Source organism: Theropithecus gelada, chromosome 11 (assembly GCF_003255815.1).
Source record: "Theropithecus gelada isolate Dixy chromosome 11, Tgel_1.0, whole genome shotgun sequence".
NCBI lineage: Eukaryota > Metazoa > Chordata > Mammalia > Primates > Cercopithecidae > Theropithecus > Theropithecus gelada.
The window spans coordinates 14,700,061-14,716,147 of record NC_037679.1 but is presented as its reverse complement, the minus strand read 5'-3'; the positions used below and the strand labels follow the sequence as shown (position 1 = coordinate 14,716,147).

The 16,087-nt window shown below is 45.9% G+C and overlaps 1 protein-coding gene across 1 annotated transcript; it reads right to left on the bottom strand.

The window, feature by feature from the left end:
• Positions 1 to 380: 380 nt before the first annotated feature.
• METTL7B (methyltransferase like 7B) lies at positions 381 to 3,735 on the bottom strand. Its single transcript, XM_025401677.1, has 2 exons — positions 3,029 to 3,735; positions 381 to 1,175 (listed from the first exon to the last, which is right to left on the bottom strand). Exons 1-2 carry the CDS (start codon positions 3,524 to 3,526, stop codon positions 939 to 941), a joined length of 735 nt encoding a protein of 244 aa, XP_025257462.1. The 5' UTR covers positions 3,527 to 3,735; the 3' UTR covers positions 381 to 938.
• Positions 3,736 to 16,087: the final 12,352 nt, after the last annotated feature.

Here is a 16,087-nt window from a genome sequence, read left to right as displayed (position 1 = left end):
AAAAAAAAAAAAAAAAAAAAAAAAAAAAAAAGATTTGGCAGGATCGGCTTCCTCAGGGGCACAGACCTCCCCCACCCACAAGAACTCCTCCCACCCAGCTTCCCCTTAGAGTGCTGTGAGATGAGAGAGGGTAAATCAGGGATAGGGCCATGGGGTAGGGTGAGAAGGGCAGGGGTGTCCTCATGCAAAGGTGGGGAGAAGGGATCCTAATCCCTTCCTCTCCCATTCACTCTGTGTAATAGGACCCCAAGGACCTGCCTCCCCAGAAGTGCCTTAGCCTAGAGGGTTGGGGAGGAGGTTGTGTCACTGACTCAGGGGCTCCTCTTCTCTAGTTTCCCCTCTCATCTGACCTTAATTTGCTGCATCAGTCTAGTGGTTTTGTGGTTTTGTCTATTTATTAAAAAATATTTGAGAACAAAACCTCTGCCTCTTAGAGTCTTGCTCCCTCATCCCCAGCGTCTCTGATTCTCCCTGGCGCCCCCAGCTCAGGATGAAGGTGGTAGGGGGAAGAGAGAGTCAGGGGGGCTTGGCAGGGATGCAAGCACCATGACTTTCGTGACCAGTTCCTAGAGACACATGGGTGTCGCCTCAGGAGGACAGCAAGGGGAGCTTTACCATGGGAACAAAGGAAAGGGACAACGTCGGGAGGCAAACATTGGGAGACTAGTCCAGAAACTTGCAGTTAAGGATACAACAGGGTACAAATGTTTACTCCCTGTGGTCAGGGTAGAAGTAGACTTTATCACTGTCGAAGGAGGGATTGAAGTTAGAGATTGCCCTGGCAGAGGTTGGGGAGACAGGGACTAGGAGATGGGACAGGAATGGCTTTTCTCATTCTGCTAGGTCCCTCTCAGTGGAAGATACGTAGGCTGGTGGGTGACTTGTTCTAATTGGAGGCTGGGGAAGGAGCAAATGAGTGCCTTGGGGCTTGGGAAAAGTTATTTGACAGCCTTTCCCATGATGTGGGGCCCAACAGGTAGCCACTTGAAGGGAGGGGGCTGTCGTTCCATTTGGACTTCGGAGAACTGGGCATTCTCCAGATCCTTCCAGGTCTCTCTGGTGAGGCAGCAGCCGTCCCCAATGTGTTTCCAGGTGGGCTCTAAAACTTGCTGCCACATGAAGGCCCAGCTTCCATGTGGTTCCGTCACATGCTCCCAGAAAAAGAGCACACCTCCCTGGGAGGGAGGAGAGAGTTAGTGTCACTTGGCTCCATTCTGACCCTGCTCCCTATCGCGCTGATCAAGACAGTCAAACTTCTTGGTGAAATGGGAGCTGCTGGTCTGAGAGTTCATGGAGCAAACTGTTGTGCCCCTGACCTTTTCTGCATCCCCTGCTACCACCTTCAAAGTGCATGTAAAGAACCTCATAACTGTAGGGACATGGCTGGTGGGAGATCTTTAAAGGCTGACCAGAATAGCCCAGGGCAGGCAGAAGGGGAAATTGAGAAACAGGAGTGGAGGGCCCATTGTATTCTTTTTTTTTTGAGATGGAGTCTCAGTCTGTTGCCCAGGCTGGAGTACAATGGCGTGATCTCGGCTCACTGTGACCTCCACCTCCCGGGTTCAAGTGATAATCCTGCCTCAGCCTCCCAAGGAGCTGGGATTACAGGCATGAGACACCACGCCTGGCTAATTTTTGTATTTTTCAGTAGAGACAGGGTTTCACCATGTTGGCTAGGCTGGTCTCAAACTCCTGGCCTCAAGAGATCTGCTTGCCTCACCTCCCGATGTGCTGGATTACAGGCGTGAGCCACCTCGCCCAGCTGGGCTCATTGTATTCTGAGATACAGTGAGAGAGATACTCTCTCATGAGACCCAGATGCATATACAAACTGCTTCCTGGACATCGCTGTGAACATCCCAGGGAAACCTCAGGCCCAACTCTTGACTGAAGCTGGGGTTCCTCAAGCTCCTCGCCTCACTATACTCTCCCTAGGTGATCTCAAACCTAGTAAGTCCAAAAACAGCTTTCTTCCATCTCAGTAAATGGCACTTTCATCGGCTCTCCCCTCAGTTGCTCATGCTAGAAACCTGGAAACTATCCTGAACGTTCTCTCGACAATCTGATGAATTCTACTCTACTTCCCCTACTATCTTTATCTAGAACACTCTTTTATTTTCCCCACCCTGTCACTCTGCTTAATCCCTCATATCTCTTTTTTAATTTTTTTTTTGAGACAGGGCCTCACTCTGTGGCCCAGGCTGGAGTGCAGTGGTGTGATCATAGTTCACTCTAATTAGAACTCTTGGGCTCCAGGCCGGGCGCGGTGGCTCAAGCCTGTAATCCCAGCACTTTGGGAGGCCGAGACGGGCGGATCACGAGGTCAGGAGATCGAGACCATCCTGGCTAACACGGTGAAACCCCGTCTCTACTAAAAAAAATACAAAAAACTAGCCGGGCGAGGTGGCGGGCACCTGTAGTCCCAGCTACTCAGGAGGCTGAGGCAGGAGAATGGCGTAAACCCAGGAGGCGGAGCTTGCAGTGAGCTGAGATCCGGCCACTGCACTCCAGCCTGGGCCACAGAGCGAGACTCCGTCTCAAAAAAAAAAACAAAAAAAACCACAAAGAACTCTTGGGCTCCAGTGATCCTCCCACCTCAGCCTCCTGAGTAGCTGGGACTACAGGCATGCGCCATCACACCTGGCTAGCTTTTGTATTATTATTATTTTTTTTGTAGAGACGGCATCTCACTATGTTGCTTTGGCTGGTCTCGAACTCCTGGGCTCAAGTCATCCTCCTGCTTCGGCCTCCCAAGCACAGATCTCGATTTAAACTTCTGTCACTTAGGTGTCCTCCCTGCTCCCCTCCCTGTCCCACGGTGGTAGGTGATTCTCCTGTTGCTTCCACAGCACCCAATTTTTCCCTGTCGTGGCACTGGTCATGTCTCCTATTCACCAGCAGGTAGGGATGGATGGGGTGTCTAATGTGCTACTTACTACCTCAGACGCCTCATTCTGGGAGCCGAACCCTGGGGCGGCTGATGCTGCGTTTGCCTGCCTCACACCCATCTCCTTCCCACTCTGCTTACCGGCCTCAGTACTCTCTTGACCTCCTGCAGGACCTTCCTCGGGCTCTGCACAGAGCACAGCACCAGGGTGCAGACCACCACATCCATGGAGCCATCAGCCAGCTGTCTCATGTCCTCTCCAGGAGCCACCACAAACCGCTCGTACTGGAGGTGCCTGTTCTCAGCCATGCTCTTTGTCAGGAACTTCTCAAAGTGGGGATTTGGGTCTAGGCAGGTAACCCTGCAGCCCGGTGGGTAGAACTGAAAGTTGGCTCCGGTTCCGCAGCCCAGCTCCAGCAGGTCCACCTTCCCGGAGGCTCCTGTAAGCCCCTTTATCTGGCTGAAGAGCTCCCGTTTCTTGCCCTCCATCTTGCGGTTGCTCTTGGAAGTCAGCACAGCCATCAGGTAGGGGAAGTAGGTTTTGCACAGGGGCTGCCAGCAGCCCAGCAGAGCCATGAGGTGCAGGGGCAGGGTAAGAAGCAGCACCAACAGCTGCAGGAGTGGGACCAGGACGTCCATGGCAGACCGGCTCTGAGCTGTGCTTCCGCTGGGGCACTGGCTTTTTCCCTGCTCAGCCCCTGCAGGCACTGGCGTCCCCTCCCGCTGTGATAGGACTTTGCTCCTTGTCTCCTACTTGACAATTTCCTATTTGCCAGGGTTGAGTGGGTGTATGGAATTCCTCCAGAGGGCGCAGGTCCCACAGCCCCACAGGCTCTTCAATGACTTTTATGCGGGCGGAGGGACAGATGGTACCCATGTTTCTGGGTTCTGGGGCACTGCGCCCAGCTGAAGGGGGGCAGGGATTGCTGAGTCATCTCAGAGGGAGTGGGAGGGGGTGAGGGGATAAATTGCAGATGACAGACTCACGGCGGGAGAGGCGGGGGGCGCTGGCAGGGCGTTGGGGGTGGGTAGTAGGGAATGCTGGGGACAGAGTTGACTCATGGGACATGTCCTGGCCTTATTCCGTCCTCAGGTCCGGCACTTCAGAGGGGCCATAGGAAAGGAAGGGTGCTCTTGGCAGAGGAAAAAGTAGGTGTACAGGACAGAGACAGCATGCCCTCTCCTGGAAAGGGTGAGAAGTTTAGTTCTGTGGGGAATGGGGTGAGTTGGAGAAATAGGGGGAAGGGAGGTCAGAGAGTAGCCACTTTTTAGAGATCCTTTCCTTCCTCCCTCCCTCCCTTCTTTCCTTCTTTCCTTCTTTCCTTTTTTTGAGACAGGGTCTCTGAAGCCCAGGCTGGGGTGCAGTGGCGGCAGTCTCGGCTCACGGCAACCTCAATCTCCCTAGGCTCAAGTGATCCTCCCACATCAGCCTCCGAGTTTCTGGGACTACAAGTGCACACCACCGAGCCCGGCTGTTTTTTTTTTTTTTTTCCTGTTTTTTTAGAGACAGGGTTTCACCCTGTTGCCCAGGTTGGTCTTGAACTTCTGGGCTCAGGTGATTCATCTACCTCGACCTCCCAAAGTGCTGGGATTACAGTTGTGAGCCACTGGACCGGGCTGAGAAGAATTCTTTTTACAAAGCATTATTAAACAATTTTTTTTTGGAAGAGGCAGTACATTTACTCGGTACAAAATTAAAAAGGTACTAAAGAGATTACAGGGGAAATTCTCTCCTCTACTCCTGTGTCCCAACCACTCAGATCTCCTCTCTGGAGGCACTAAATGCCAATTTCTTGTGAATCCTTCCAGAGATGACCTGTGAATGAGCAGGGAGCACACACACCACGTGTTTAGATCCATGTACATATAATATATGTATCCATATTCCCTTTTCTTTTACAAATGGTAGTATATTGTACACAGTCTCGTATACCTTGCTTCCCCCCCCTTCTTAACAATGTATTGGATTTAGTAGATAGTAGCAAATGGTTTTCCAAAGTGATTGTACCCATTTACATCAGCAATATTTGGTTTTATGTGTCTTTTATGTGTTCATATTATTATTGATGAATAGATTCCTATTTTATTCACTGATTTGTAACCTAATACCCTATTTATTTATTTACAGTTTCTTTGAGGTATAATATATATAAGAAGATTTACATACTTACAGTATATAATTAGATTAGTTTTGACACAGTATATACCTGGGAAACCATTACCACAGTCGAGATAATGAACATGTCTATGTGTTAGGCTTTTGCATTGCTGTAAAGAAATATCTAAGGCTGGTTAATTTATAAAGAAAAAAAGTTTACTTGGTTCATAGTTCTGCAGGCTGCGCAGGAAGCATGGCACCAGCATCTGCTTGGCCTCTGGTGAGGATCTCGGGGAGCTTACAATCATGGTGGAAGATGAAGGGGAGCAGTGTATCACATGGCGAGAGAGGGAGCAAGAGAGACCTTGTGTGAACTACCAGAGCGAGAACTTGCTCATCACCAAGGGGATGGCACTGAGCCACTGATGAGGGATGGGACCTCACGAGCCAAACATCTCCCACCAGGCCCCACCTCTGAAATTGAGGATTACATTTCAGCATGAGATTTGGAGGGAACAAACATCCAAACTATATCAGTTTCCTTGTGCCTCTTTGTAATCCATTCTCCCCTCTTTCATCCCCATCTTCAGATAACCACTGATCTGCTCTCTGTCAGTACAGATTAATCTCTCCTCTCCTCCCCTCCCCTCCCCTTCCCTCCCCTCTCCTCTCCTCTTGACAGAGTCTCACTCTGTGGCCCAGGCTGGAGTGCAGTGGAGTGATCTTGGCTCATTGCAACCTCCGCTTCCCAGGTTCAAGTGATTCTCCTGCCTCAGCCTCCTGAGTAGCTGGGATTATAGGTGTGTGCCACCACCCTCGGCTAATTTTTGCATTTTTTTTAGAGACAGGGTTTTACCATGTTGGCCAGGCTGGTCTCGAACACCTGACCTCGGGAGATCCACCGGCCTTGGCCTCCCAAAGTGCTGGGATTACAGGTATGAGCTGCCATAGTTCTCAGTAAGTAAGTTCTCAGTTCAGTAAGTTCTGGCTTACTTACTCTTTTCTGCATGAGGCTGAATTTTTTTTTCTTACAATTAAGAGACTCTGTATTTCCTTTTCTAGAAATTTTCATTTTATTTTTTATTTTATTTTTTTGAGACGGAGTCTCGCTCTGTGCCCCAGGCTGGAGTGCAGTGGCGCGATCTCAGCTCACTGCAAGCTCCGCCTCCTGGGATCACGCCATTCTCCTGCCTCAGCCTCCTGAGTAGCTGGGACTAAAGGCGCCCACCACCGCACCCGGCTAATTTTTTTTGTATTTTTAGTAGAGACGAGGTTTCACCGTGGTCTTGATCTCCTGACCTTGTGATCCGCCCGCCTCGGCCTCCCAAAGTGCTGGGATTACAAGCGTGAGCCACCGTGCCTGGCCTATTTTTTATTTTTGAGACAGAGCCTTGCTCTGTCACTCAGGCTGGTGTGTAGTGGTGCGATCACAGCTCACTACAACCTCAACCTCTTAGGCTCCAGCAATCCTCCCACCTTAGCCTCCTGAGTAGTGGGCACCACAGGTATGTGCCACCATGCCTAGCTATTTTTTTTTGTTTTGTTTTGTTTTCGAGATGGAGTCTTGCTCTCTTGCCCAGGCTGGAGTGCAGTGGTGTGATCTCGGCTCACTGCAAGCTCCACCTCCTGGGGTCACGCCATTCTCCTGCCTCAGCCTCCCGAGTAGCTGGAACTACAGGTGCCCGCCACCATGCCCGGCTAATTTTTTTTTTTTGTTGTATTTTTAGTAGAGATGGGGTTTCACCATGTTAGCCAGGATGGTCTCGATCTCCTGACCTTGTGATCTGCCCGCCTCGGCCTCCCAAAGTGCTGGGATTACAGGCGTGAGCCACTGCGGCCGGCCATGCCCAGCTAATTTTTTAATTGTTTTGTAGAGATGGGGGTCTTGCTATGTTGCCCAGGCTGATCTCAAACTCCTGGCTCAAGCGATCTTCTGCCTTGGCCTCCAAAAGTGTTGGGATTATTATTAACCATTTAAATCCTTGATTTGTGTGGAAAGCATCCTGGTGTAAGGTGTGAACTATGAATCCAATCTGATTTGTTCCAGGTAGCTACTCAGTTTTATTAACACTTTTATTGAATAATCCACTCCTCCCAACCCCACCCATGGTTTGAAATGTCACGTGTTCCAGGTAGTATTTTTTGGCATACATTTGGGTCTATTTATGGACTTTTTATTCTGTTTCGCTGAAATTTCTATCTCTGTTTGTCAGATTGATACGTCTTAATATTGAGAGGGCTAGTTCCATCCCACTAAGACTTTTCCTTGGTCTTCTTGCTGCTTCTTTTTTCCTATCCACATAAATTTTAGAACTAGCTTGTTTATTTAAAAAAATTCTGTTGGCATTTTATTGAGATTATATTAACTATATTTTAGGGAGAACTCTTGAATATAACTTTATCAACCTAGCTGGTAACTACTATCCCCAGCATCTGAGAGGCCCAGACAAAAGAGGACCAGCAGGGGACCCACCTGCTCGCTGTCAGGGGTCAGATTGCAGACACAGCTTCAATGACACAACCACAATGTGAGAGCTTAAGACTTTTTAGTACTTTCAGATCCTGGAGGGTACGTGGCCTGCCCAGCCACACACACACACACACACACACACACATTACACACACACACGCACACACGCACATATGTACCCAGGTCAGAGAGGACAGGCAGAGAAAGACAGAAGAGATCTGTGGGCCAACGTCTTTATTGGGTCCAGTGTGTTATTCAAACAGGTTTCTCTTGAGGAGCTTTAATTGGTTGGTTTGAAGCAAGCAGGTCCAGCCTGGCCAACATGGCGAAAACTTCCCACTCCGCCAACCCCTTCAGACTGAGACTGTCAAATTAAAAAAAAAAAAGAAAGCAGGCACTAGTTCCAGGAGGTCACACTGTGACTGTGATGTGGTTACTTTCAGTTCTTGGGCGAAATTTTTTTTTTTTTTGAGACGGAGTTTTGCTCTTGTTGCCCAGGCTGGAGTATAATGGCGTGATCTTGGTTCGCTGCAACCCCTGCCTCTTGGATTCAAGTGATTCTCCTGCCTCAGCCTCCCGAGTAGCTGGGATTACAGGTGTTTGCCACCACACCTGGCTAATTTTTTTTGTATTTTTAGTAGAGACAGGTTTCATTGTGTTGGCCAGGCTGGTCTTGAACTCCTGACCTCAGGTGATCCACCTGTCTTGGACTCCCAAAGTGTTGGGATTACAGGCATGAACCACTGTACCCGGCCTTGGGCAAATGTTTGAATGGTCTGTTTACATGAAGTGGTAGGGGTGCCCAGCTTGCTAGGTGGGAGAGATGCTTCTGAGTTTTATCTCTGGCCACTGGCTGAACCATCTGGGTGTATTATCATATAGAAAACTGTTAAGGGTGACTAAATGTTGCTTCTGATATGAGAAAGTGAAACTTACAGTTAAAAATGGATACCAAGGCAACAGAATAACTTTATTGAGATATAATTCATATACCATAAAATTCACCCATTTAAATTATACAATTCAGTGATATTTAATACAGTTGACCTTTGAACAACACAGGTTTGAACTGTGTGGATCCATTTACACAAAGATTTTCTTTTCTTTTCTTTTCTTTTTCTTTTTTCTTTTTTTTTTTTTTTGAGAAATAGGGTCTCACTCTGCCCCCCAGGCTAGAGTGCAGTGGTGTAATCCTAGCTCACTGCAGCCTCAAACTCCTAGGCTAAGGAGATCTTCTCACTTCAACCTCTGGAGAAGCTGGGACTACAGGCACACACCACCACACCTTGATAATTTTAAAGTTTTTTTTTTTTCTAGAGATGGGGTCTTTCCATGCTGCCCAGGCTGGTGTTGAACTCCTGGCCTCAAACAATCCTCTTGTCTTGGCCTCCCAAAACGCTGGGATTACAAGTGTCAGCCATCATGCCTGTCCTCAGATTTTCTTCCACCTCTGCCACCCCTGAGATAGCAAGATCAACTTCTCCTCCTCCTCCTCCTCCTCCTCAGTCTACTCAATGTGAAGAGGATGAAGACCTTTATGATGGTCCACGTCTGCTTAAAGAATAGTAAATACATGTTCCTTATGATTTTATTAATACACACAAAACATATATCTACTGTTCATGTTATCAGTAAGGCTTCTGGTCAACAGTAGGCTATTAGTAGTTAGGTGTTTAGGGAGTCAAAATGTATACACAATTTTTTTTTTTTTTTTTTTTTTTTTGAGACGAAGTCTCACTCTGTCATCAGGCTGGAGTGCAGTGGTGCCATCTCGACTCACTGCAACCTCCACCTCCAGTGTTCAATCGATTCTTCTGCCTCGGCCTCCCAAGTAGCTGGGACTACAGGCGTGCACCACCATGCCCAGCTAATTTTTGTATTTTTAGTAGAGATGGGGTTTCACTATGTTGGCCAGGATGGTCTCGATCTCCTGACCTCATGCTCTGCCCACCTCTGCCTCCCAAAGTGCTGGGATTACAGGCGTGAACCCCTGCGCCCAGCCAGATACACAGATTTTCAATTGTGAGGGGTGACAATTCCCTAGGCCCTGAGTTGTTGAAGGGTCAACTCTACAGCCATGTGCTGCATAACACATTTAGCTCAAAGACAGAGCACATATATGATGGTGGTCCCCTAAGATTATAATGTAGCTGAAAAATCCCTGTCCTGTAGTGATGTCTGGATGATCCTGGCCCTGTGTAGACCTAGGCTAATGTGTGTCTTTGTGTGTTAGCTTTTAACAAAAAAGTTAAAAAAATTTAAAAAATGGAAAAAAGCTTATAGAGTAAGGATATAAAGAAATAAAATATTTTTGTACAGCTGTAGAATATTTATGTTTTAAGCTAAGTGTTATTACAAGAGTCAAAGTTAAAAAAATTAAAAAGTTTATAAAGTAAAAAAGTTGCAGTAAGCTAAGGCTAGTTTATTATTGAAGAAAAGAAAAAAAATTTAAAATAAATTTAGTGTAGTCACTCGCCACTCACTCACTGACTCACCCAGAGCAGCTTCTTGTCCTGCAAGGTCCATTCATGATATGTGCCTTATATAGGCATGCCATTTTTTACATCTTTTATACTGTTTTCTTTACGGTACCTTTTCCATGTTTAGATACATAAACACTTAACATGGTGTTACAATTGCCTACAGTATTGAGTACAGTAACATGCTGTACAGGCTTGCAGCCTAGGAGCAACAGGTTATGCCATGTAGCCTAGATGTATAGTAGGCTACACCATCCAAGCTTGTGTAAGGACACTCTATGATGATGTTCCCGTAATGATAAAATCACCTAACGATGCATTTCTCGGAACTTATTCCTGTTGTTAAGCAACACATGACTTAACATGTGACTGTGTATTCAGAGTTGTGCAACCACCACCACAATCAATTTTAGAACATTTTCGTTACACCAAAAGAAACTTGTGCTTTTACCAGTTACTCCCATTTCCCCCATCCCCACCCCGACCCCAATACCATCAATTTCCTTTCTGTAGGCAATCACTACTCTACTTACGTCTGTATGGATTTACTTATTCTTCACATTTCATGTAATTGGAATCACACGACATGTGGCCTGTGTGACTGACTTCTTTCACACAGCATAATGCTTCCAAAATTTACACACGTTGTAGCATGTATCAATACTTTATTCCTTTTATGTCCAAGTAGCATTGCATTGTATAGATATGCCACATTTTGTTTATTCAACAGTTGATAGACATTTGGGTTGTTTCCACTTTTGGGGTGCTATAAACAATGCTGCTGTGAATTCTTGTGTTTGTTTTATCTTTTCTTTCTCCTAAATCATTAATCTCTGCCTTTCCATGGATCTTTCAAAGTATGAATATGCTCTAATACATTTCAGGTTAATAATAAACTGACCCTCTTGACACCACAAGTCACTTTAGCTAAAACTCCATTTTACAAATCTATGTCAAAGTCTTTTTTTCTTTTTTAGGCAGAATCTTGCTCTGTTGCCTAGGCTGGAGTGCACCCATTCTGGCTCCCTGCAGCCTCAAACTCCTGGGGTCATGCTGCCCTTCCTGCTTCAGCCTCCTGAGTAGCTAGGACTATAGGTGTGTACCACCATGCCTACTAACTTTTAAAATTTTTCGTAGAGACAGGGTCTCTCTCAGGGTTGCCCAGGCTGATCTTGAACTTCTGGCCTCAAGCGATCCTCCTGTCCTGGCCTCCCAAAGTGCTGGGATTACAGGTGTGAGCTACTGTGCCAAGCCCAAGAAGTTTTTATTAGTGATGGATTAGAGTGGGAGAAAGAGTGAATGGAAGGTGACGAAAGCAAGATAACATGAGCAGATGACTCAAGAATTATGACTTTGGGCCAGCGTGGTGGCTCACGCCTGTAATCCAAGTACTTTGGGAGGCCGAGAGGAAAGGATTGCTTGAGCCCAGGAGTTTGAGAACAGCCTGGGCAACATAGGCTGTTGCCTGTGTTTTTTTCTCTACAAAATTTTAAAAAAATTAGCCAATTAGCCGGGTGTGGTGGCACGCGCCTGTAGCCCCAGCTGCTTAGGAAGCAGAGCGAGAGGATTGCTTGAGCCTGTAAGTTCAGGGTTACAGTGAACCATGACTGGGTCGCTGTACTCCAGCCTGGGAGACAGAGAGAGAGAGAGACCCTGTCTCTAAAAACAAAACAAAATGAAACAAAACAAAACAAAACAAAAGAAACCCGAAACTATTATTATCAAGCCTGTTAATTATTTCCACGTTGCCAGGCCCAGCAAATATTCCGTGTTCTCATCTTATCTGACCTTTCAACAACTTCAGAAATAGTTGGCTACTATTTCTTCCTTGAAAAATTCTCTCATCTAGGCTGTCCTAACATAACAGTCTTCTTGTTTCTATAACATTCCTGTGGCTGTTACTTCTTAGAGACTTCTTTTTATAGATCTTTCTCATCTACTCAACCTTTACATTTTGTTTCTTTGGGTTTAGTCTGGGGTCTTTCTCTGTCTAAATTCTCTCATTAAGTAACCCCATCCTTTTTTTTTTTTTTTTTAATATAGACCTTATTTTTTAGAGCAGTTTTAGCTTCATAGAAAAGTTGAGGAAAGTACAGAGATTTTCCACATACCCTTTGTCCTCACACGTGAGTAGCCTTCCTCATTATCAATATCCCCCACCAGAGTGGACATTTATTACAATTGATGAACCTACATTGACACATAATTATTACCAAATCCCATCCATTTTCATGGTTTAAAATGCCATGGATATGCAAATTATTCACACATTTATCTCTTTAGTGCAGATCCTTCCTTTGAGTTTCAAATTTTTAAACCCAGTTGTGTACTCGACATCCTCCTCCTCAGCATATCTTCTGGACGTATCAAACTTCACATGTCTAAAATGACCCTTATGGTACTCCCCAAGTCTCTTGTCTTACTCTGTCCCTCTTCATCATCTCAGTGAATGACACCGTTAGCTTCTTGATTGCTCAACCAAAAACCTAGGATTTATTCTATTTCTTCTCTGTCTCCTCCTTTTCTTTTCTCCTTTCTAACTTTGTATAATGGAGAATTTTGAATATACACAAAAGTTGGCAGAATAGTATAAGATACCCCCATGTATACATCACTCATCCCACAACTATCAACCCACAGCTAATCCTTCCCTGTCCACATCCTTTTCTACTTTCTGCTTCCTTCTCCTGTGTGTCATTTTGAAGCAAATCCCAAACATCATGTCATTTCACCTCCATCTATCTCTCTCTATAAAATATATACAATTTTCTTTTCTTTCTTTTTTTTTTTGAGGCAGAATCTGCTCTTTTGCCAGGCTGGAGTGCAGTGGCACGATCTCGGCTCACTGCAACCTCTGCCTCCTGGGTTCAAGCGATTCGCCTGCCTCAGCCTCCCGAGTAGCTGGGACTACAGGCATGCACCACCATGCCCAGCTAATTTTTGTATTTTTAGTAGAGACAGGGTTTCACCATGTTGACTAGGATGGTCTCGATCTCTTGACCTCGTGATCCACCTGCCTTGGCCTCCCAAAGTGCCGGGATTACAGGCGTGAGTCACTGCGCCCGGCCAAAATATATGTAACTTTCAAGTTGCTCCCAAATCCTGTCAGCTCGATTTCCCAGTTCATTAATTTCATGCATTTCTTTCATCTCCACCGGCATAACCCTAGACCAGATCATGACCCTCCGCTGCCTTGCCCACTGCAAGGGCCTCATTAACTGTCTCTCTACTTTCACCCGCTGCTTAAAACCTTTTAGTGGATTCCCATTATCTTTGGTACAAAATCTGAACTCCTTACTGTTGCCCATAAGGCCCTGTGTGATCTGGCCCCTGCCCACCTCTCAGGCTACCCTCCCTTAACCCCATGCTTCAGCCATACAACCTTCTTTCAGTTCCTCATACTCTCACTCCTTTTAGCTTCAGTGCTGTTGAGCTTGTCTTCACCTTCCTGATATGCTTGCTTTCTTTTCAGCAGTCCCTCCTCCCTCCTGCCTAGTTAACTTTTTAACTCATTTTTTGGTTCTTGTATCAAGCATTCCTTCCCTTCTTCACTTTGGTCAACAACACTTAGGCCAGTTTGTGATACTGTTCATGACTGTTATTATGGTATTAGTGTCTGCCCATGAGCTCCATAACAGTAAGGATTGTGTCTTTTTCCCTTATCACCACATGTTTAGCGTCTAGCATGGTGCCTGACAAGTAGTAGACATTAAAAATGTGTGTCTGTGTCAAATAAATGATGAATAGCTTTATCACACTTAAGCTTTTAAATTTGTCTATATTTTAATTTAATTTAATTTTATAGATAGGGTATCACTATGTTGTGTAGGCTGGAGTGCAGTGGCTATTCATATGCATGATCATAGCACCGTGGCCTCGAACTCCTGCCCTCAAGAGATCCTCCTGCCTCAGCCTCCTGAGTACCTGGTACTACAGGTGTGCACCACCATGCCTGGCTTGTCTGTATTTTAAAATCTGCTGTCTCTTCTAGCATGTTAGCTCTACAATACCTGAGTATATTTTTCTCTTCATGGTAATATCCTCAGGGCCATTTCTAGTGCCTGTCTCAGGGACCACTCAATACGCATTTAGTAAATGTATTAATAAAAGATCCATATCATTGAGAAAGGACCCATATCACTGGGAAATGTCTATGTCATTGAGGATCCTATACACTAATCTAAGAGGTTTGCCTCTTGTCCTATAGGAAATGGACAAGAGTCATATGGTCAGTGCCATGTGACTTGAATGTTCCCTCCAACACTCATGTTGAAACTTCATTTTCAATATAATAGTATTGAGAGAGGAGGCCTTTCAGGGGTGATTAAGTTGTGAAGCCTCTGCCCTCAGGAATGGATTAATGCCATTGTCACAGGAGCGGATTAGTTATCATGAGAATAGGCTTAATTTTTTCTCTGTTTCATGGACTTGCTTGCCCTTATGCTATAGGATAAAAGAGCACAAAGATCCTCACAAGACACTGGCAACATGATCTTTTGGACTTACCAGCCTTCAGACTTACAAGCAAAATAAACTCCTATTCTTTATAAATTATCCAGTCTGTGGTATTATGTTATAGCAGCACAAAACAGACTAAGACAGTCAGATTAGCCTGTTGGAAACATTTCTCTGATGTTTGACTTAAGGGAAAAGATACTGGAGGCTGGGAGATCAGTTAAGAGATGAATTGCTATGGTACAAGGAAGGGCTAATGAGAAGGGAGGCAATAGTGGTGGGGACAGAGAGGAGGATATTTATACAGGTGTTAGAAAGGTAGCATTGGTTGCATGTGGTGGCTCACACCTGTAATCCCAGCATTTTGGGAGGCTGAGGCAGGAGGATTGCTTGAGCTACTTAGGAGGTTGAGGTGGGAGGATTGCTTGAGTACAGGAAGTGGAAGCTGCAGTGAGCCATGATTATATGATTGCATTACAGCCTGGGCAACAGAGCGTAGCTGGAACTATAGGCATGCACCACCATGCTAGGCTAATTTTTTACATTTATATTTAGTGGAGTCTTGCTATGTTGTTCCAGGCTGGTCTTGAACTCCTGAGTTCAAGAATCCTCCCACTTTGGTCTCCCAAAGTGTTGGGATTACAGGCGTGAGTCACCTTGCCTAGCCTGTTTCTAGTTTTGGCAACTTCAATTTAATTTTCTGCACAGTCACCAAACATGATTTACCTAAAACCCAAATGTGCCTTGGCCTTATTTAAAAACTTAAACTGTTTCCTCATTGTCCACAGGCTAAAGTCCAAGATCCTTAACGTGGCAGGCAAGGTCCCTGTGATTGGCCCTGGCCAACACCTCAGCTTCTTCTTGGAGGCTTCCTCCCTGCTAACTGTTCTCCAACAACCCGGGTGCATGCAGCTCTTCTCCGACCCAGCCAATTCACCCCGGGGCCTCTGCCAGGCTGCTCCTCTGCCTGGTGGGTCCCCTGTACTTCATTTGACTCACTCCTCTGTTAGATTCAGCTCAGGCTACTTTTTTGCCCAGAATGGCTTTCCTGTTGATTCCCCAACTCCGATGGGGTTACAGGTCTCTTTTTCCTCCACACTATATACAGATACTATTATTGTGCTGAAGAGATCTGCTTACATATCTATCTACCTATCTTTTTTTTTGAGATGAAGTCTTGTTCTGTCGCCTAGGCTGGAGGGCAGTGGCATGATCTTGGCTCACTGCAATCTCCACCTCCCGGGTTCAAGTGATTCTCCTGCCTCAGCCTCCGGAGTAGCTGGGATCACAGGCATGTGTCAACACACCCAGCTAATTTTTTGTATTTTTAGTAGAGATGGGGTTTCACCATGTTGGCCAGGCTGGTCTTGAACTCCTGACCTCAGGTGATCCACCCGCCTCGGCCTCCCAAAGTGTTGGGATTACGGGTGTGAGCCACCACGCCTGGCCTATATCTATCTTCTTTAATGGCCTGTTGCCTTATCGGATGCAGAGACTATGCCTTATATATTCTTATGGCCCTAACAGATTAATGATCAATAATGTTTGCAGAATGAACAAATGCTGTAAAGGAACCAAATGAATGAGTAATAAAACACACATACAGGAAACTATTGAGTGAAATTCAAAGCACTATGTGATTAGTGTACAATAGAAATGGGACAGACTCCAAGTTCTGTGGGCTGGAGCATTCTATG